At 41.4% G+C, this 23,031-nt stretch overlaps 1 protein-coding gene across 10 annotated transcripts in view; it reads right to left on the reverse strand.

The window, feature by feature from the left end:
- Nucleotides 1–23,031, reverse strand: part of VPS41 (VPS41 subunit of HOPS complex) — a 176,448-nt gene that overhangs the window by 36,597 nt on the left and 116,820 nt on the right. For 9 of the 10 annotated variants that reach the window (XM_045864920.3, XM_064575436.1, XM_064575437.1 and 6 more), the window contains 6 exons: nucleotides 16,939–17,036; nucleotides 12,676–12,805; nucleotides 10,734–10,849; nucleotides 8,731–8,787; nucleotides 5,596–5,657; nucleotides 4,116–4,197 (listed from right to left, as the gene is read on the reverse strand). In XM_045864920.3, coding sequence (XP_045720876.2) covers nucleotides 4,116–4,197; nucleotides 5,596–5,657; nucleotides 8,731–8,787; nucleotides 10,734–10,849; nucleotides 12,676–12,805; nucleotides 16,939–17,036 — 545 coding nt within the window. The remainder of the gene's footprint in view (nucleotides 1–4,115; nucleotides 4,198–5,595; nucleotides 5,658–8,730; nucleotides 8,788–10,733; nucleotides 10,850–12,675; nucleotides 12,806–16,938; nucleotides 17,037–23,031) is intronic. The other variant, XM_064575434.1, reaches the window with a different exon arrangement.

Raw genomic sequence — 23,031 nt, forward strand, 5'->3', positions numbered from 1 at the left:
TTATGCAGAAAATATGAAAGTACAAACCTTCTGCAACCCACCACAGGGTTACGTTCCGAAAGGCCCATCAGAAATTGAAACTATTTTAAGTCAGAAATGTACTGAGAACACCTCCCTCACTGAATACCACAGCTTGGCCGAGCCTGCTTTATACGTGCTCACACCACGTACGTGAGCCAACAATTGGGCAAAATCGTCTAACACATGGTCTATTTTAGAATAAAATGTTGAATATCTCATTTAGTTTACTGAATATTGTACTGAAAAGGAAAAAGAGAATGGAATGGCTGTGTGGGTACAGAATGGTGTGAGTGTGTGGGCTGCTGACCCTGGCGAGGGCGTGGCTGAACCGACCAGGAGCTGCAGTCGCGGCCCGGCCCCGCATCCAGCCAGAGGATCATCCCATGTATCACTAGCCCTGGGAAAAATCCAAGCTCAAACTGTGGTTTCTACTGAATGTGCATTGCCTTTGCACCACTCTAAAGTTGAAAAATCGTAAGCTGAACTACTGTAAGTAGGAGACCATCTGTGTATTTCTACTTTTAAAATGTAAAGCAACAGAATACTTCGGAAAATTATTATGAAAAGAAAAATTCAAGTCAACTCTACCTTCTTATGACACATTACAATATATTTTCGAAAGTATATACGAGATGTATATATGTATGAATGATGACTAAAAAACCTGCCTCAGTTAAGTGAAACTTTCTCTCTCTGTTCTTCCAGACAAATTAATGAAAATCTAAATAATAGGAAGGAGAACGTCACAGAGATAAAAGCCACCTTAAGTAGTCATGGAGTTACAGGTCATCTATTCATATTTTTTTCTCCTTAAAATGGAATATATCACTCTTTAAAAACTCATAATCGTTGTTTGAAATGAAAGGAAAATATACACCTTGCATTCTTTAGCTGTTTCAGTGCGGTGTTAAGTGTTGAATTTGCAAACACTGTTGAATGACTCTGCAGGGCACTATGTACCAATTGCCGTACTTTGTTCTGGGGACACAGAACTAGAGTCACCATCCCAAGGGGGCTCAGAGCCTCAGGGGGACAGTATGCAGACATCTAAACAGCCAACTGCAAGACTGGCTGCTAAGTGTTACATAAGCAAGGTGTTAACAAGGTGCTGTGACTGGCAGGGGCGAATCCTGTCTCCTGAGGCAGACATGACAAATGCCAGGAGTCTATGAGGCAAAGAAAGATGGGGTAGGGCACCCTGGCAGAAGGAACAGCATGAGGAAGGGCACGGAGCCATGGATGCGCACTGTGTGTTAGGGGAGATCAGAGTGGCTCCGGGATGTGGGCCAGCGGTCCCAGAAGGGAGAGGAGGCTGGGAAGAAAGGCGAGGCGGGCCAATGAAAACAATTTGGATTTTATATTTCCAGAAGAAGGGAAGTGCAAACAGCAGATTTATTTTTTAGCAGCTAGCTCTGGGGTAGGGTTGTTCATAGATCTGTCAGAAGGCCCCTGCAATAGCACATTCAAGAGTCGAGGCCGTGGCCCCCGAGGGGAGGAGAGGCCCACTGGTACAGACAAAGAAGGACTAATGACAACCGAAGATGTAACAGCATGAGGAGGTGAGTCAGATGTTCTCATCTGGGCAGTGGCCTGGAGCTCTTAAGCACAGAGGAATGGGTACACTCATGTCACAGATACAGACCGAAAGGAGGAGGAACAAATTTGGAAAGAAAGGGATTCACATTGATTTGAGTGATCATTACCAGCAGTTCCTACAAGGAAAAAAGGGCCATCACACACTTCCAGCACAGATACTGAATTTAAAAAAAACGTCTGGGTCATGGAGCCATCAGGCTAAACATGGCCACAGGACTGGATAAGGAGCAGCCCAACAAACAAGACGAGAAGATTCCCTGGGGTAAGCGCACTCGTCACAGAGCAGGCAACCTAACTGGGAATTTCTTTTAAAAAAGATTTTATTGCGCGCCTGGGTGGCTCAGTTGGTTAAGCGACTGCCTTCGGCTCAGGTCATGATCCTGGAGTCCCGGGATCGAGTCCCACGTCGGGCTCCCTGCTCAGCGAGGAGCCTGCCTCTCTCTCTGACCCTCCCCCCGTCATGCTCTCTATCTCATTCTCTCTCTCTCAAATAAATAAATAAAATCTTTAAAAAAATAAAAAATAAATAAAAAAGATTTTATTTATTTATTTGAGGGAGTGAGAGAGAGAGAGAGAGAGCGCGCGCACACGTAAACGAGTGTGTGCACAAGTGGGGAGGAGGGGTAGTGGGAGAGGGAGAAGCAGACTCCCTGCTGAGCCGGGAGCCTGGCCCCTGGGATCATGACCTGAGCTGAAGGCAGACACTTAACCGATTGAGCCACTTAGGTGCCTCATAACTGGGAATGTTTAAAAACATATTCATAACTCCAAGAGAACACTGCAAAGGCTCACAAATACTGAAAACATTTTAAACGTTTTAAACAAACATAGGAATACTTTATTGTTTACTTTGGAAGTTGTGCATTAAGTTGAAAGGTCAATTGTTTCCTTCGAAGGAAACAATCAGCAAAACTAAGAGGCAACCTTTGGAATGGGAGAAGATATTTGCAAATGATATGTCTGATAAAGGGCAGTAGCTAAAACATATAGAGAATTTATAAAACTGAACATTCAAAAAACAAATAATCCAGTTAAAAAATGGGCATAAGACATGAATAGACATTTTTCCAAAGAAGATCTATAAATGGCCAACAGACGCATGAAAAGATGCTCAACATCACTCATCATCAGGGAAATGCAAATTAAAACCACAATGAGATATCACCTCACACCAGTCAGAATGGCTAAAATCAACAACACAAGAAACAAAAGAGGAACCTTCTTACACTGTTGGTGGGAATACAAACTGATGCAACCGATGTGGAGAACAGTATGGAGGTTCCTCAAAAAGTTAAGAATAGGGCTACCCTATGACCCAGCAACTGCACTACTAGGTATCTACCCAAAGGATACAAAAATACTGATTCAAAGGGATACATGCACTGTGATGTTTATAGCAGCTTTATCAACAATAGCCAAATTATGGAAAGAGCCCAAATGTCCACTGACTGATGAATGGATCAAGAAGATATGGTATATATACATATACAGTGGAATATTACTCATCCATAAAGAAAGAATGCGATTGTGCCACTTGCAACGACATGGACTGAGCTAGAACGTATTTTGCTAAGCAAAGCCAGTCAGAGGAAGACAAAAACCATATGATTTCACTCATACGTGGAATTTAAGAAACAAAACAGATGAACATTAAGGGGGAAAAGAAAAAGAGAGGCAAACCGTAAAACAGACTCTTAACTACAGAGAACAAACTGAGGATTACTGGAGGGGAGGTGGGCGGGGGATGGATTAAATAGGTGATGGGTATTAAGGAGGGCACCTGTGATGAGCACTGGGTGTTATAAGTAAGTGATGAATCACTAAATTCTACACCTGAACTAATATTATTACACTGTATGTTAACTGTCAATTAATAAAAACTTGAAAAAGAAAAAAAAAGTTAAAAACATGAAAATATCAGCTACATGTTATAGCAGCATAGCTACATGGTCCAACTTTTTCATTCGCCTTCCAGCAAATAAAACATTATTTGAAAATGCATTAATTCTTCAGTGCATTTGAAAAAAGCTTCATTTTATAATCTGCAGGATGAGATTATACCTGCTTTCCATATTCATTAAGAAGAACATAAAAACTTCAGGGGCGCCTGGGTGGCTCAGTTGGTTAAGCGTCTTACTCTTGGTTTCAGCTCAGGTCATGATCTCGGGGTCCTGGGATTGAGCCCTGCATCGGGCTCTGCACTCAACAGGGAGTCTGCTTGAGATTCTCTCCCTCTGCCCCTTCCCCCTGCTCTCTCTCTCTCTCAAATAAATAAATCTTTAAAAAAACCCATAAAAACTTTATCTAAACACAGAATTAGAGGAATATGATATATTTTATACATATAAAATATAATCAGATTTATATTTTGTTTTTTCTTCCTAGCTAACACTTGCTTCCCAGGAAAGAACTGACTACTACTGTCTTAATTTTATTTCCATCTCAATATCAATATACTACATACAAAAATTCAGAGTTAAAAATAAGGCTGTGCTTACCTTAAGCTGTCCAATTTCTTTAAATTTATAAACTTCGTATTCCCAGAGTGCTGCATTTTTCCCAAGAATTTTCTGGCATTTGCTGGCAGTAGAAACATCCCATGGAGAAAGGGAAAAAAAAAAAAAGAGTAAGTAGACATTTCCTGTATTGGTTTAGATAAATCTCTCATCCCAGAGTTTTGACAAATTTCTATCTCAAGTGCCAATGCACATAAAGGTATTACTAGATAACCACTTGATAGCATATATACAAGATTGACAGAAATCATGAGAATTATTACAAAATACTAACAAATAAAGATGAATCCCTTTCAGAAGACTATGATTAGGGGCTTTCCCAATGATTATCCTGTTCTGAGTTTCCCACTTATCCAGATGAGCACTGCTGGCTTGGGGACCTTTCTCACCTTGAAGAAATGTCATCATACCCCAAAATACCCATTTAAACCACTTCTTGAAGGGCTTTAAATAATGGACTACAAAATCAGACTTCAGAAATTTAGGATCCTATCATAGTAGATAATCTGGAGAAATTATTTATATATGAATAAAAACTTAAGTTTACACATGAAAGAAATCGGTCTCGCTAAATCTTAGAAAACGAGAGGTCGGCCTGAGGCTATGTTCCCAGGCTGTCCTGCAGTCCTGGAGGCGAGCACTGTGAAGCTCTGGGGGGAGCCACGCACACACACCCACACGACCACTACGTAACATTTATGCTCTTGTCCACCACAGACCCCTGCAAACCTGAAGCCTGAAATCTGGTCACTTGCATTGAATTACCACCCTCTTGCTGGGAGACAACGCTCCTTGAATTATAAGCAGCAGCACTGACTGCCTTCTCAAGGATGCTGTAGAGTGAACAGCCCTAGAAATGAGAGACACAGATGGTGTTTCCCTCCAGAGCAAAGGGCAGGATTGTTTAGTGCCCAGCATAATGAATGTATCACGTTCCTCTGAAGCTGAAGGCAGGCAGGCTCAATGCCCGTTATAAAAGAGTCAGAGACCCTAAGCTCAGGGTCCCGCTCCTGTAACACGAGTGACGGTCTGTGCAGCGCGTCACCTGGCCAGCTGTGTGTGTCGTGCTGCGGGAACTGGGGCTGTGGGGTCCAGCACAAATGCCAATACTCTGGCCACTACTATTGCTGAGTTGGCCTGCGTCTCTGACCTGGGAGTCTCGTGCCTTCTGCCAACACCCATGTGCTAACTTGTTAGCTTACAAAAAGGGTAAACTCTCAGATTCTTCATGATTTTTGACATCTTTCTCATTAAATTCTCTTGTTTGGTGAAAATGAGACAGTAGGTGGGTTAAGTAACAAATCCATTCTGTGGTTAAAGCCACTAATACTCAAAAAGTACCCCGTAAGAAAGATTAAAAAAAAAAAAAAATGTTGACCTCAGAAAATGGCTTATTTTAGTAAAGTTAACATTTCTCAATTCTATTTATACTAACAAAAAACTGTGAAAATGTCATTATTACCGTGCTGCTATGTCATACTCTCCTTTCTCCACCAGGTGGTTTATATATGCCAAGCCAATATCCTAGGGAAAATTAAATGAAGGAAATTCATAATTAACCAGAACGCCTGCAAAGTTGAGCCTCAGTTCCTAAGCAGCCCATGACATCAGGGTCCTCCTGGCACTACGGGCTAGAACCTGTTTTATACATCTTAGTGTGCTGTATGTAATTATGCTCATTTCCTTCTTAAACAGATTTAAATGTACTTGAATTTATATCTTCACAAATTTTAGCATTCACACAAAAATAATGTTCCTACAGTAAAGGCTCCTAACTTGCCCCCAATTAGGACATTTTCTACAAAAGAAATCTGCAATATTAGAAACATGATCCAACAATTTCATGCTGTCACTGGATGTAAGATGGTTTCTGGTGCTTTCATCTGTAAGATATGAGCTACTGGTCTCCTCTGTATCACATCTGCAGAAATGCTGTAACAAACACACAATGACAGGATAATCATATTAAAGGGAAATACTGAATCTTAAAGTTAACATTACTGTGAAAATGAGCTAAAAAAACATGATTCACACCCATGGGTTTACAGATGAGGAAATGGGTTTGCAGCATGGGCTGGCTTCTGAGCAACGTTCATTTGCTTACGCCACCTCCGTTCCGAAAGGATCGGAGGTGGCCTGGGTCACCGAAGGTAAGACAGCTCTTGCCTGATCTCCCCCCAGGACTCTTCTTGTGAAACATTATTTCCGACTAAAAGCATTTTCATGAGCAGCTTAAACTTATTATATATAACAAAACTTGGATTTTAAGTTCTAGTTTATGCACAAAGAAGGTGGTGTGGGATTTCCTCCCGGATGACAGAAATGGCAGTGGCCCATTTCTCTCTCTGTCTGCCTGGTATGAAATTACGTTGTGCTAGGAGAAAAAGAAAGCTGCAGGAAAATACTAATTGTTCATAGTTTATTAATTTTTTACATAGAAAATCCTATGTAGTAATTTCCAATCTGTAGAAACTAAAGAGTTAAGAAAAAGGGTACCTACCTTTACTTTTCTGCAAACAGACCACATATCACAGTATCTATGGAGTCTCTCTGTCCAGGGTCAGAGAAGACAACGGCTCCTTTGCAGACCCATTTCTCCAACCTTTCACCTCATGCCAGGCCTCCAGCCCACTGTGGAGCTTATTCTGCCACTCATCCTCTTTCTCTGTCCTCTTTTAACCTCACCCCTATTTTCTCTTTTCCCTTTAGCATAAGCATGCTCAGTGTCTCTCCCACACAAAATACCCACCATCACCAACGACCTTCTCATGACAGCCCGGCCCCAGCCGCAGTCTGAACTCCCTTCCACCTCATAGCCAACATGCCACTCTACTGCATCACCTCCTCCTCCCTTTTCACTCCTTACAGCATGTTGAGAATGAATAATATAGAGAAAATTCACTAGTCACTTTCATATTGCCAAACCCAGTGTACTACCGACTAGCTGAGCTTGTCTTACCTTTGACCTGCTCACTTCAACTACTTCAGCACCTTACTCTGCTTACCCTGAAATGCTCTCCTCTCCCAGCTCTCATGACAACCATCCTCTGACCATTCGAAACTGGTTTGGACGCGTCATTCCTTGAGTGTTGGCATTCTCAATGGTTCCATTCAAGTTCTCTATTTTCTGAGGCTAGACACTCAACCCATGTGGACTGGTTCAAACTCATGACTTCCAATCACACCTGTTTGCTGACAAATCTCTGGAATCTATTTCTGAGCCCAGATCTCTTCCCTGAGCTCCACTAGGATGTCCCAGAGATGGCCCAAATCTAATGTGTCAAAACCAGTATTAATCCTCTCACACCTTCCCATCCTGTTCCCCCGGCATAGTCTCTCTCGCTCTCTCTTTCTCTTAGGGAACGGCAATACAATCCACCAGAGGCCCAAGCCCAAAGACTGGGAGTCACACCAGATTTCTTGCTCTCCTTGCATAAGGAGCCAGTCACCATATCCCAGAGTCCAGCTGAATGTATCCTCAATCTGTTTTCACCTCTCCATCCTGACTCTGGAGGTCTCATCCTTCCACCTCCCTAGCAAGAAGGAAGCCATTCCTGATTGATTCCCATTTCAGCTGGCCTCCCTCTGGCCCCTTTCTCCATCTGAGAATCTTTCTAACTAGCAGATCTGATGAGGCACTGAAAGCATAAACTGGCTTATAGAGGTTCCAAGATGGAGCCAAGCTCCTAATTATACATGGCCCTTCAGAATCTGGCTTTTGCTACCCATATATACTCTCTGCAAGTGGCCCACATAACCAAGCAGGCCAAGTGGTTTCACTTCTCTGCACTGCCACATGTACTTTTCTATTGGGTGGAATGCCTTCTGCTCCATGTCTAGATAATCGTAATTTACTCTCCACAATTTTGAAGGGGCGGGGGGAGGGGGAGAGATGATCTGGTTCCCTTTCCTGCTTTGGGTTCCTGAGTTATTTTTACTTGTATACTCTCTAGACATTAGGCTTTTATGTGGAGTTTTAGAAAAGTTTAAGGTGAGAATTTGTGTTACAACCCCAAATAGCCATAAATACAGTTTTCATCTGTAAACAAGGGTCCTGGACTCACTGATCTCTGAGGACCCTTCACATTCTCTCTGGCTTTCTATATGCACATCCACTGTCACAGTTAGCAAAGAAACGGGCTTTCAGTCACTAAATTTTTCCAGAGTCTAAAATGTAATGAAAATGTTATGTGAGGTCCTAGATTAGTCTCCATAACATAAATGACTCTTATTATGGAGACACTGAAGCAATCTGGTTTTATGAGACTACTCTTGATAAATTTTGTGATAATGTGATTTTACCTATGATTTAAAGAAACTTCCCCACACATAACCAGAAAGCTTTGTATTTAAAGTGCATTTCACAAATCCAGGTTCCAAATTACCTAAAACTGCCTCTTAGCAGGTGTTCAAGTCTCTTGTTTACAAGCAGAAACGGATTCAATAAAATGAAATATTTTGACCTTGCAGGAGAGTTAGTCAGAAATAAAGTCTCAAAAGGGTAGGAAAAATCTGTTCTTTTCAAATTACTTTCAGTCTCATTATACCTTAATTGAAAGGTAAAGTTATGCTTCAAATAATAAAATTACACACTTACTAGAATCTTATGTCTTTTAATGTTCTTCTGGCTGATTTCAGCTGCCATCAAAGCTTCCTATAGTTACAGTACGCATGATAAAAGGAATCAGAAAAGAAGGGAGGGAAAATGAAAGAGAGTGGGAAAGAAAGATATTGAGGTTATAAACACTATATTTATTATGTTTTAAAGTTCTGCACTACATAAATAAAGCCCCATTTTCCTGTGGCTTTTGCTTCAAGCACGGGCATTTTTAATGTTATGGTTGAATGAACCTCACTGCATTCAAACTCAAACAAAAGCAGTCAACCAAAATGAAGACTTCTCTTATTTCCATTTGAATGCATTTCCACATTAGGATATTGGAATCTCATTTCAGCCACAAATCAAAATACAACAAAACCTCCTAGATTCAAACAAACAAAAAAATTCATCTGTCATTCTAAATTTGCATGACATACATTGACAAAGGGGCACTTTTCCTTTATGAAATGCAAAAAAATAAGCCATATGCAATTAAGATTTTGAAAATCCCTGATTTTACTTTTATTTTGAAAAGTTCATAATTATTACTTTAACAGAAATGTTTAAACCATAAAATTATTGGGGCGCCTGGGTGGCTCAGTAGTTAAGCGTCTGACTCATGGTTTCAGCTCAGGTCATGATCTCCAGGTCATGGGGTCGAGCCCCGCATTGGGGCTCAGTGCAGAGTCTGCTTGTCCCCTTCCTTCCCCCAACCCTCAAATAAATACATTTTAAATAAATAAATAAGTAAATAAAATCTTAAAAAAAACACATAAAATTATTTACAGAACTACTGGATCTGAAACAAGATGGTAATAACTGAAATATAAACTTTTTGTATCAATACCTGGACTCCAGTTTGTACACGAAAAACATTTTTCCCCCAAATCCTTTCAGGGGGTCACAAACTTAAAGCAATATATAAGTGGATTAGTTTTTGGGTTTTTTTTTTAAGATTTTATTTATTTATTTGACAAAGAGAGAGATAGCGAGAGCAGGAACACAAGCACAGGGAGTGGGAGAGGGAGAAGCAGGCTTCCTGCTGAGCAGGGAGCCCGATGTGGGACTCGATCCCAGGACCCTGGGATCATGACCTGAGCCGAAGGCAGACGCCTAACGACTGAGCCACCCAGGTGCCCAGTTTTTGTTTGTTTTTAGCTAATTATTAGCATGTAAGCCCATCCAGAGAGTTTCTCTAACCAAACCAACATAATACTGCCTTTTTAAGCTTTTGAAATCAGAAAAGTTTTCGTTTTTAAAAAAGAAAAGCTCGGGGCACCTGGGTGGCTCAGTCGTTAAGTGTCTGCCTTCGGCTCGGGTCATGGTCCCGGGGTCCTGGGATCGAGCCCCGCATCGGGCTCCCTGCTCAGCGGGGAGTCTGCTTCTCCCTCTCCCACTCCCCCCTGCTTGTGTTCCCTCTCTTGCTGTGTCTCTATCAAATAAAAAATCTTTATAAATAAATAAATAAATAAATAAATAAATAAATAAATAAATAAATAAAAAAAAAAAAAAGAAAAGCTCATCATGGGACATTTTTCTATTCAAATCAGTCTGATTCAAGACTCAATGGAGTGGACAACATCATTCTATCTGAAAAGTAGTTCAAACCATCCTCAGTGAATAATAACTTCATAGCTTAACTTTATACATGAAATTTGCACAAATGAATGGTACCACTAAAATATATGAGACAATTCTGATATACTAGCTCCATTTTATTTTTCCCAAAAAGCCACAAAACAAACACTCGGATAGGCTGGATCGAACCCACTCCGCTCCCTCTACCACCACCTCCTGCTCCACTGAACAGTAAAGCCAGTTAACGCCCTTGTAATCTTTTCCCCCCTAATTTCTGAAAAGGGTATTGGAGAGTTATTAGCCTCCTATATATTTTTAGCTTAGGGCATTCTAATTCACCTACACAAAAGATTTATTACAGAAACCTTTTCTCCTCTGTTACAGATGTGTAAATACTTTAAAGAAAGCAAAATCAAAACTACCTCGTATTTCTTCTTTTCAAGGAGCCAATCAATGTGGTCATCTTGGTCTCGTTCCTTGGCTACCACAACATCTCTTGGACTCACGATGTAAAAGAGCGATTCCCCTTCAGAGTACTCTAGAGGTGAGGGAAGAAAGAACAGTGTGGGCGACTCAGCAGTAGAAACCTGGGCCGTGGTTTCAGAGACTTGGTTAGGTAACCCAACTCCAGAGGGAACAGAAAACCTGCCTACCTTTGGAGCAAGTGTGTTTGGCTCTGTTTGAAGGTGGGAGTGCTTGAAAAAACATTTACATGTAAAATTATTCAAAAAAAAAAAAAGAAGGGAGGGAAGGAAGGAATACCAAAAAACTTAAAGTAAGGTAGGTTTATAATTCTGTGTTTAACACATTAACATTGTGACCTCAACTGAAAGATGATGATCAAAATTCTCTGTGTCTATGGTGTATCAGAATTCATCTTCTGTATATAAACTTAATTTATCGCCATTTACAACACTGTTCTATTTTAACAGAACAATTACACCCCACAGTTGGCGATAAATGTTTCTTCCTCATCAAGGTCAAGGCCATCTACAGCATAAATGACAGATGCCCCAAACCCTGGGGACATAATCTATCATTCCAGCATGTTGTGCACAATGCCGATCGTGAGGGTTTCCTGCAGAATTCAATTATACAACCTGTTCCGAAGGGTTTCTAAGTGTGCAGTGAGTTTGCTCCGAGCAAAATACCTAGCTCAGACACTTCCAGTTGTGAGTCACATTTGCTTTTTGTCAAGTCCAGAATAGACTCACACATTTCTCAACTGATTAGGGGCCACATATAAGAAAGCTCTGACTGTATAGAGTATTTCTTTGTTTCCTTTGGCCAAAATGAAAACTGAAAATATTCTGAAAACATGTCAATTGTTTTGGAAGCAGGAAAGAATTTCTAAAAAAAAAAAAAAAAAAAAAGCTTAGGCTGTTCTACTTTCATTAATGTGTTTTTATTTATTTATTTAAAAGATTTTATTTATTTTTTGACAGAGAGAAAGCGAGAGAGGGAACATAAGCAGGGAGAGTGGGAGAGGGAGAAGCAGGCTTCCTGTGGAGCAGGGAGCCCAATGTGGGGCTCGATCCCAGGACCCTGGGATCATGACCTGAGCCGAAGGCAGATGTTTAATGACTGAGCCACCCAGGTGCCCCACCGTCATCAATGTATTTTTTTTTTTAAGATTTTATTTATTTATTTCAGAGAGAGAGAATGAGAGACGGAGAGCACAAGAGGGAAGAGGGCAGAGGGAGAAGCAGACCCCCTGCTGAGCAGGGAGCCCCATGTGGGACCCGATCCCGGGACTCCAGGATCATGACCTGAGCCGAAGGCAGTCGCTTAACCAACTGAGCCACCCAGGCGCCCCATCATCAATGTATTTTTAAAGGATATGAGGACACTCAAGCACAGAGGCCCCAGTATGACCAAAGAGCAGTGGTTCGTCCTTTATTTCTGGGCAGTGACCAGTGCATTCATTCATCCACTCTACAAATATTCAGTGAACACCGAGTATTCGCCAGGCACTCTTCCAGGCTCTGGGCATTTGGTCACAAACAGAAAGAGGACTTCTCTGCCATTCCAGAGCATACTTTCCAGATACATAAAGTTGGGAGTCGTATGGCAACCACAGAATCATGCTGCCTGACGTCAATGTAAGTGTCACACTAATTAGGACAACAGACAAAATCTGAGAACAAAGACCACGGAGCCTACTCACCTCGGTACTGGCCCCAGGCCTACCCGGCCCGTCTGCTGTGTGAGCGGGCCCTCATCTTCGACACGAGAGGTCTGCCCAGGTAGTCTCTACGACCCTTGCAGCCCCTCAATTTAAATTCCTGGTTGTGCTAATCACATGAAAGGGAAAAAAACCCACAAGTATAAGAAATACCATGAGCCAGAGCCTTGGTCTCTCACCTAAATGATAATCTCTACACTCATTCTCCTGAAAGCCTCTCACGGTCAGAGCATCAGAAGAGATCTCTTCACAGGTTTCAGAGAGTGGCTGGATGATATCCAGTCTCGGCCTGGCACAGTATTCTCTTTCCTGGGGGGAAAAGAGAGGGAAAGGCGTGTTCTCATTACGTTTGTAGAACCTGTACAAATTCGTTCCAGTCATAATTAAGTGCTCTGGCTTCATAACTTGGGCAGATGTGAGCCTTTCTAACCACCTGCACGGACAGCCTCATCACACTGTATTTCCTGACCTTTTGTGTGACATCAACAGGACAGGCGCTACTGAGCCCCTGCAGCCGTCCGCCACTCAGCTCCAGGGCACGGCCACCGCACACTTCCGCAACTGGCTTACATCTCTTCCTCACCAACGTGAGAAAGGGTAAAAATAACATTACAAGCTGCCAAACCACTACTGGTAAGCTTACTGGTGATGCTGAAAAGCCACACAGACTGAGAGCTACGTCGACAACAGAGCACGCTGAGAAGGCAACGGTTGCCACGGGCACCACCCAGCGTGACAGGCAGGAGTCACTGGCGGCTAGCACAACCGAGAAACCAAGTTTTTAATTTTCTTTTTCATTAATTAAAATTTAGACAGCCACATATGGTTAATGACCATAGTTTTGAACAGTGCAGTTCTAGGTCAAGAGAGAAAGGGGAAGGAGAGTTTTTTAGGACCGATGCAGTTCCACTAATCTAGAAGGTGATGAGACGCAGACTGTTCTCACTGAGCTCTTTTTTTAAAAAAATATTTTATTTATTTGACAGAGACAGACACAGCGAGAGAGGGAACACAAGCAGGGGGAGGGGCGAGGGAGAAGCAGGCTTCCCGCCGAGCAGGGAGCCCGATGCGGGGCTCGATCCCAGGACCCCGGGATCATGACCTGAGCCAAAGGCAGACACTTAACGACTGAGCCACCCAGGTGCCCCTCTCACTGAGCTCTTAAATGACCCCTTGGAGAATATTATTGCTCCAAATACCACAGATGAAGGAACTGGGGATCAAAAACTCTACTAAGGTCAAAGTCACACAAGTAAATGGTGAGACCGCAAGTTGTGGAAAAACTGGGACTTATGGGTGAATCTTGAAGTCAAGTTTGTTTCACTTTGAAAGTTTGTGCTTCTGGAGCATTCAGCATGCCGGCATAAAACACACAACTTGAGTGTTTTCCAAAGCAGCAAGACCTGCAGCTGTGTGGCCCTGGCAGAGAGACCCCAGAGGAAGGGGACAGCGTGAGACAAATCGGGGCTTCCCCAACTCCCCATGTTCCCCGAAGAACACCGTAAGCCTCAAAGAGTACCTGATCCATTTTGTTAGGTTAACTGAGAAGCAACTGCATTAGCTTTGCGTCTCATACGTTTTAAAACCTTCCAAAAATAAAACAGCAACTATAAAAGATCAACTAGTAGAGGGAAAAAAAATAGCAAATATATAGCATAATTTTTCCCATCTGTGGAAAAATGAGAAATATCTCAATTTTGAAATGGGGAAAAATGGAAAGACTTGAATATTTAAAAAATTAACTGCTATAACAATGACAAAAAAAAACAAAACAAAATTAGAATAGCAAGGATAGAAAAAAATATTTGAAGCAAATATTTTTTTGAAGTTCTATTTTTATTTTTTTTAATTTAATTTTATTATGTTGTTAGTCACCATACATTAGTTTTTGATGTAGTGATCCACGATTCACTGTTTTCGTGTAACACCCAGTGCTCCATGCAGTACGTGCCCTCTTTAATACCCATCACTGGGCTAACCCATCCCCCCACCCTGCTCCCCTCTAGAACCCTCAGTTTGTTTCTCAGAGTCCATAGTCTCTCATGGTTCATCTCTCCCTCCAATTTCCCCCCCTTCATTTTTCCCTTCCTTCTCCTAATATCCTCCATGCTATTCCTTATGTTCCACAAATAAGTGAAACCATATGATAATTGACTTTCTCTGTAAAGCAAATAATATTAAGAGAAAACTGCATTGCTTGGTCACATAAACAGCTCCTTGAGATGCATAAGGAAACCATCGGTGATGTGATTCATCTTGTTACTTCACAACCTTTGCTCAGTGGTCAAGCAGCCCTGCTTATCTGTGAACTTCCCAAGAGCGAGAATTTGGTAGTATTGTTGGTTCTCTGATCCTTAGTGCATATTAGCATGACTCTGGATACGCATATGCTTTATTAATGGATGAAAGAGAAACAAATGTTAGGGGGAACAGCTTAATAAATCTAGATGAAATAGTTCACAACCAGTATAAATGACAATGATAGGAGAATACACAGCCGCATGGAGAGAGAACAGAGTAAGGTTCATAAAAATCGGCAACACAGAAGAGCGAGTCACCATGACGGCAACTGTGCGGACACATGCACGGATGTGACAGGTATAAGGGAGAACATTCTGGGGGAGGATATGCAGGATATAAAGTTTTTTGTGGTTTTTTTTTTTAATTATTTTATTTATTTGACAGAGAGAGACACAGCAAGAGAGGGAACACAAGCAGGGAAGTGGGAGAGGGAGAAGCAGGCTTCCCGCCGAGCAGGGAGCCTGATTCGGGGTCGATCCCAGGACCCTGGGACCATGACCTCTCGAGCCAAAGGCAGACGTTTAAGGACTGAGCCACCCAGGCGCCACCTAAAGACAAGTTTTGTTTAATGTTGTAGATACACTGTCTTTTCCATATGAAAAAAGAGGGAGAGGGGAGTGGCCTGGACCCCCGCTTGCTTTACTCCTTTTGTCTTAATTTTATCAGCTTATTCCGTGTTTAAGGATCGAAGGTATACTTTGGTGTCATATAAAATAGCTACGTGCGCTGGCACACACATTCGTGAGTTCTCTCCGAGTCCCTCACACCTCATCAAGAAAAAATTCCATTTTTTTTCTTTTCAATTCTGTTTTCTAATTTGCTCTATGAGGTCGGCCTTTCTTTGGTCTTTACTTCTTTATAATACTCTCATTTATTAACAAAGGTTTCCCTGCTTCCTTTCTTTTTTTTGCTCAGTTGTTTATGAGGCTTTCCCTTTTTCATTTTACTGCTTCTTTCCTATGTCTTTCAATCACATTCTCAACCCACCCCACTTCCCTCATCAGAAAGCACTGTACTTACTCCCTCGGGAGCCACTGCTTTTCTTTATTTTCAAAAAAATAAATAAAATAATAAAGTGATGTCCTGCAACAGGGCTAGGAGCCAGCCCTATTGATTTTAGTCGCTCTGAGTATTCACTTAAGTCTCCAGCATCCCACTGCCTAGCAACATGGGCGCCCAGAGCCTCAGGTTACTATAGTGATGCCTTCCCACTGCAAGTGCTCACTCAGAGAAATGCTCAAGAGCAGGTGCCACTTCAAAACTGGGGCTCCCCCCGTTTTATTCCTAGCCAATTGAAAAGGGGGGGAAAAGGAGAGGATACCGATAAGGAGAGCCCTACTTGCTGTCAAGGGCTAGACAATCAATTTGCCATTTCTTTTATATCCAGCACCTAAGAGAAAATCCTACATAAGCTCTCCTTGTTTATGCCTTGAAGCCCCCCCAACCCCCCTTCCTGGCAGAACCCCTGGACTCTAACAGTGAAGACAAGCTGGGAATGGGGGGCCCATCTAGGCTCCAAAGGAAGACCGAGTGGCTCCACTGGACATGCCCTCCACTGGATCACAAACACAGGCTCCCCTCCAAAGTCACGTACAACAAAATTTGGGTCTCTGACGCTTTCTCTTGGCCATGCGCTTCACACCCTCATTTGCACTGATAACTGAGACTTTGCCACAACCTATTTCAAAGCAAAAATCAGTCGGCCACTGGGAAGTAAGCAAATCTGTCTGGACCACAGGAAATAATGAAGTGCCCTTTCCGTAATTCCCTCTGACCACAGGGGCCCCTCTTGTTGCAGCAGATCAACTTCATCGCTGTCATTTCTGCTAATGCACAGTGTCAGCTTAGTTTCTTCGCCCTTCAGCAAAAGGAATCCTTCATTCCTTTCAACAAAAATACCGAGAGATGGAAAAAAGAGAAAAAAAAAATGACTCCCCTTGGCTCGGCAAAGGGAACAAAGGCACGCAATGAGTGGAGCTTCTGAAAGGTAAATATATAATCTCCGCCAACCTTCTTTTATAGGTCAGGAAGTTCTGCTCAGACTACAGCACAGCCCTTTCATGGGCAACCTGATCTGGCTACAATGCTGAAAAACGAACCCACACTTCCCTTTGCATTTGGGGTATAAAAAAAAAAATTACCGTTTTTTCTGACACCTCCTTCACATAGGAAAGAACAACAAGCTGATCACAGAGAGGTGCAAGTCCACTGACGTAGAATTCAGTTTCAAACTGAGACACTGCAAACAAAAGGGATAGGAGAGTCAGTGTTAACAGGAGCAAAAAGCAGCCCCCCCCCGCCCCAAGGAAAGGACACATCGACTACAAATGCTGGGTGGATTTACCGTAGAAATCTAACATAAAGGGGGCGTGGATAAACTCACTTTTTTGACAATAATGAAAGGCCAGAAAAGGATATCCAGGAACTCAAACTTGAAATTTACTATCACCGTCAAAAGCAAGCCTGACAATAACAGCAGCCTGAACGGTCACACATGACACTGTGACCAGCTAGCTTAAAAATGACATAGTTAAATCCCATGAAGACACTTTAAAACCCAGAAAACCCAATGTAAACTAATATTAACAGCAACAGTATTTTTTTTAAATGCCTTAGGTTTTTCACAATTAAGGTATTATAGTGATCCAAAGGTGACAAGGAACGCTGTTTGTAATTATGAAACTATTGTTCCTTTTTAAAAATAAACATTTTATTTGAAGACTCAAGAAGTAAAAAAAAAAAAGTGTGTTAATACAGATTACATTGTGATGAAAGATCACTATTTCCTAAGTGAAATAAAGGTCAGAGAAAATAAGAAATTTCTTTCTTTTTAAAGGCATTTAAAATTCAAAACCAGTGCATCACTTAAGTATATGGATTTAATTACAATAGAGTTCACAGACCCAATAGAAAGCTCAGTAGTAGAAGTACTAATATTGCTAACAGTGTGATTCTAATAATTAGCTGCTGTAAAAAATTTATAATAAATGACTTTTGCTTTAAGCAACTAAGTTTGGGAGTGGTTTGTTACACAGCAAAGCTAGCTGATACAGTAGTGGTGGGGGCAGAGACCCTTCTAGGAGTCATGCACTGCCCTTACAGATTCATTTGGAAACAGATCCTCATTTGGACCCACTGCATTTTCTAAGAGTTTCCTGACTTAGACCCTCTCCACAGTTTCTGGTATTAGTTTCAGCTTCAGATTCAGTTAAGTTTTGTGTTACAGTCTAAGATTTTATTTATTTATTTATTTATTTATTTGAGAGGGAGTACATGCAGAGCAGGAAGAGCAGAGGAGGAAGGAGGAGGGGGAGGGGGAAAGAATCTCAAAGAGACTCCAGGCTGAGCGTGGAGCCCAACGTGGGGCCTTGATCTCAAGACCTTGAGATCACAACCTGAGCTGAAACCAAGAGCCGGACGCTTAACCAACTGAGCCACTCAGGCGCCCCAGATTTAGTTAAGTTCTATGATGAAACTGTTCTTCTCTCCAAACTAGGGGAAGTCAGTGTAGCATATTAGAAAAAATATTTAATGTAGCAGCACCTGGGTGGCTCAGTCAGTTAAGTGTCTGCCTTCAACTCAAGTCATGATCTCAGGGACCTAGTATCAAGCCCTGCATCAGGCCACCTGCTCAGTGGGGAGTCACTTCTCCCTCTGCCCCTCTCCCCAACTCTTGCTCGCTCTCTCTCAAATAAATAAATAAAATCTTAAAAAAAAAAAAAGAAAATATTTAATGTAGAGTCAGGAAATCTGGGTTATAACTTCCAGTTATAAGTTGAACACTTAACTTCTGCATGTATAACTTTTCCCATCTATAAAATAATGGAATCAGAGTAGAAATAAAACCCCTAACACAGATGAAATAAGGGGCTACTGAATTTTTCTTCTGCCTCTTCTCCACTTCCTTGCAGATCCCTTAGTGTTGCTTGTCTCTGCCTATCTTTAATGCCAACTTCTTATACAACTGTTTTCACAATTTAATTTTCACACCAAAATGAAATTGAGGTTGACCAAAAAAGTTACTAAATGGTAACATAAACATTAAAAAGGTAGTATTTCTTATGCTTTGTCCTTGGTTAGATCACATAGGTGGTCACGGTGTCCTGTTAAGAACCAAAGAGTGGAACTCCAAAGGCAGGTGCTCTGGTCCCAGCACTGCCACTAGCACTGTTCCTCAGTCTTCATGAGCCCAAACTGAATATTTTTATCCAGGCACTTAAAACTACTTTTGGTAAAATGGTAATGAATGGTAATGTGATACATGTTCACATGAAGTGTGTATGCAGAGAACCACCTCCACCACGGCCACACGTACAGATGAGCACATCCAGTGTAGCCAGGCATGGAAGGTTCTAGAGAAGCTCCCACAGAGGGAGCTGTACACAGGGGAGGAGGGTAGGGAAGGGACAGGGGAGGGCTGGAATGTACAGATGCTACTGAACAGTATGGGGCCATGGAGGACCCAGTGATCAAAGAGGTGGCAGTTTCGCATTCTAGAAGGCACACCGGCACACTAACCAGAGGTTCTGATTGCCATCACTCCTGAGGTGGTTAAACCCCATTTGGTAGAAATGGACTTGAAAAAAAAAAAATGAAAAAAAAAAAAAAAGAAATGGACTTGAGTTCTCTTTTACTAAGTAACATTTCATCATTGAACTGCTATACATACAGTTCAATCAACAATCAACCAACCAACCAGAGATGCCACAGATTCATGGGAGTCACAAGGAAGATTTGATGTGCTTGTCTACCACAGGCACCTGAGGGAGAACATCATCTGGCCAGTGGTGGGTGAACAACGTACTCTCCCCATTCAGGATGCCAAATATACTGCCTAAGCTCCCACTGACAAGGAGGATCAGTGTCTCTCCTACAGGTAACCCAATATACATCAAGCCTTGGTTTCTATGAATGAGCTTTAAGGAACAGAACAGAGAAGCTAGAAAATAATTCTATCTGAATCTTCCCTGCTCCACATCCTTATTTCCCAGTCCACAAGAGCTTCCACAAATAAGACAGAAAATCTCCTGTTCTCTAATTAAGAATGATAGAAAATCTAATGTGTTCTTAAAGAAAACAAGGGAAAATGTGCAGAACCACATAGCTATTTCACTTCTCAATTCCAGACACTGTAATAAATGCTTTTGTTAAGTACTAGATCTTACCAGACTTCACTGAGAATTAGTAATAATTTAGGCAGACAATGTGAAGTGCCTAAATTATAAACTAACTGGAAAAAGTGCTATTTATGAAGAAAAGATGTCGCATATAAAAAGAGTGTCAAGATTAGTGTCAAGAGAAGGAAATGTGGAATAGTAATATTTATTCTCCTGAAGCACATGCATAAATGATGTAAAAGTTTATGGGCTGATTTTGTAAAATACCTTCAAATAATTACGGGGCTTTCTATTTCAAATTTTCAAAAGACCGGTGGACGTTTCAGTTAATTATTTTCCCCAACATTCTCTTCTTTTCCACGTATCAATGATTTTAGTCATCTTAATGAAGATTACTTGTTTTTCCCTAAAGGAGAACTAGTTTAAAAACACATAGTTTATAGGTCTATTACCACAGAAGCTCATCTTTAAACTGGTTATCTGGAACAGATAAATCACAAAGAAAACAAAGACAAACTCGGTTGGAGAGCACTTAAACAAACCATAAGGTAAAAGCTGAAGAGAGGGAAGAAAAAGGAGAATGCCATTTCCAGAGGGAGCCCAAGCCAGCAGCTATACTTCAGGATCTACAGAGTGCGGTGATGGCTCCCTGGCCCTACTACGAGTAGGATGGACATGGCAAGGGGGTGCTGGTCAGGACTGAGGCACAGCCTTCTACCTCCACAGATGCAAGCGGTGCTGTGCTCTGGCTTATTCTGGGGGGTAAGTGTTCCTTGAAACACGAAAAGAAAGTATTCAAGGAAAAAGACAAAAAAGAGAGATTCCAAGCATATTGAGAGAAAGAGAAAATTTCAAAAGGATTCTTCACAGGAAAAATCTATTCAGGGAGGTCCTTTGGACGCAGAATGGGGACCCCGATGCAGAAGGGAGTTTGTGGAGTTCTAGATTCACACTATCCAACAGACTATTAACGCAAGCCAAAAAGACAATCTGCATATGCAATTTTAAATTTTCTAGTAGCCATATTAAAAAGAGGTAAAATTTTAAAAATATATTTAACACAACATATCTAAAATGTTTTCAACATGTGACAACATAAAAAATTAAGGAGACGATTTACTTCTTATCTTCATACTAGGTCTTTAGAATCCTGTATGCCGTGCAGCTCAATTCACACCCGCCACTCTTCAATGACTCCAAGTGGCCAGTGGCCTCTGCACTGGGCAGCAGAGATCGAGATGCCCAACAGACTGTCTTGAAAGTCCAGTAATTGTACTCAAATATATCTTAATGGTGCTCATCGTGGGTCACTCTTTTCAGATACAGAGGGGTACACTTTTAATTTTTAGCTTTCGGTTTTGTTTGTAGTTTCAGGAAATTTTTCTTGAATTACTGTTTTTCGTATCTGCTCCTTTCCTTTGTTTTGTTTTCTTCAGGATCTCTTTATTTGTAGATTGAATTGTCTTTGCCAGTCTTCAGCATTTATTTCATTGCAAAATATTTTTCTTACTGCTCTGTGATTTTCTAAATTGTCCTTTTATTTATAAATATTTGAGTTCTGTCATCTCATTTGAGATTTTTTTTTAATTCGGATTTTTGTTCTTTCATGTCTTGCTATTATTTTTAAAAAAATGTCTCATAGCTTGTTCTGGGTGTTTCTTTCCAGTTTCTTGCTTTCACTGCCAACATGGTTATTCTGCTCCTTATTTACTTTCCCTTAAACCTCAGTATGGGATTTGACCTTGGTACCTTTCCAGTCCTCATCTGTGGGTGACGTCATGGTCCCCGATCTCTTAGAAAGAGGCAGGGACTGGGACAGCTCTTCAAACTTAGCAGAGTTCCTTTTTACGCTGTTTTTATTCAGTGTTAAAAACCTGGCCTCTTGCATTCTGAGATGTCCCGGCACTGTTCCCGCCCCACTTGTACCTGTCTCTTCTCTTCAGTCTCTACAGTTCATATCCTATTCAGGTTTTATTCTCCTCCAGCCTCGGCACACAGCACTAGATGCTTGACTGCTAAGGGTTCACAAAGGCCCCGGGGCTGTGAGCCCCTCATCTAAATGCAGCCCTGCATCCACTGAGCAGCTGGAGGTCTTCTCCAGGAAATACCCACACACTGGTTGGGGGTTCTTCTGATCCCAAATTCACCAGCTGCCCCCTTGCTCCCCTCTACTTTCTCTCACACAGATATTGACACCACAGCTGGTCTTGTGGCTGTCAGTGCTTTCTCCCACTCACTTGTATCTGGGGTTCTCAGGGCTACTCTGTCGCTCAGTTGTGTTGTACATGTTGTCAATGAGTCCTTGGTCGTATGATCTAGTTGTTCCATTTTTAGGTGTTGACTCAGGCAGATTGAAAAATTATGCTACCACTGCCACCATCTTCTGAGAATCCTCCAAGCATAAAATGTTAAGATACCCGTGAGACACACCAACTTTATTATCCGCCGGGGCAATGGGGTCGGGGTTAGAGTCACAAATACACAGGTACCACTGGGCCTTCCGTTGCATACCCACTATCAGTTTCAGAATGATTGCCAAAAGAAACTAACAAGAACTCTCTTGTACCTTGGGTCTTACATCTTTGGGGGTTATCAACTACTTAATAAAGAACTACTGAGCACCAATTTGGCATAAGACATTCTTTTAGAAGCATCAGAATGATAAAGGCCCTGTCTGACTTAAAAGATATTGTGACATTGTGAGTCTAGAAGCAAGTAACAATAATAATAAATATAATGATGATAATAATAATAATACCACATGCTATGTAAAAATGGAAATAAAGCAAGACACAGTACAAAGCAGGATAATTTATTTCCAGGGGATACGGATTAGGGTGAAAACAGCAATAATCATGACTATAAGCCCCCAAGGGCGGGCATGGTGTTTATAACATAAAACATTTCATTACATGTTCATTAAAAAATGTTATTTAAAACGTACATTAAATTGTAAAGGACAAAAATCAAGATTTTAGGTCTGAACACAAAGACCATTCTCCAAATAATTCACAAGTAGATTATCTCACTATCAGTATATTCAGACCTATAAGTGATATTTAAATCAATATTCTTGATTACGTGCACCTGTATCATATAGGTTTACAGAAACATTTT

Source organism: Mirounga angustirostris, unplaced genomic scaffold (assembly GCF_029215605.1).
Source record: "Mirounga angustirostris isolate CCGP_5_RB_7025 unplaced genomic scaffold, mMirAng1.0.hap1 SCAF_12, whole genome shotgun sequence".
NCBI lineage: Eukaryota > Metazoa > Chordata > Mammalia > Carnivora > Phocidae > Mirounga > Mirounga angustirostris.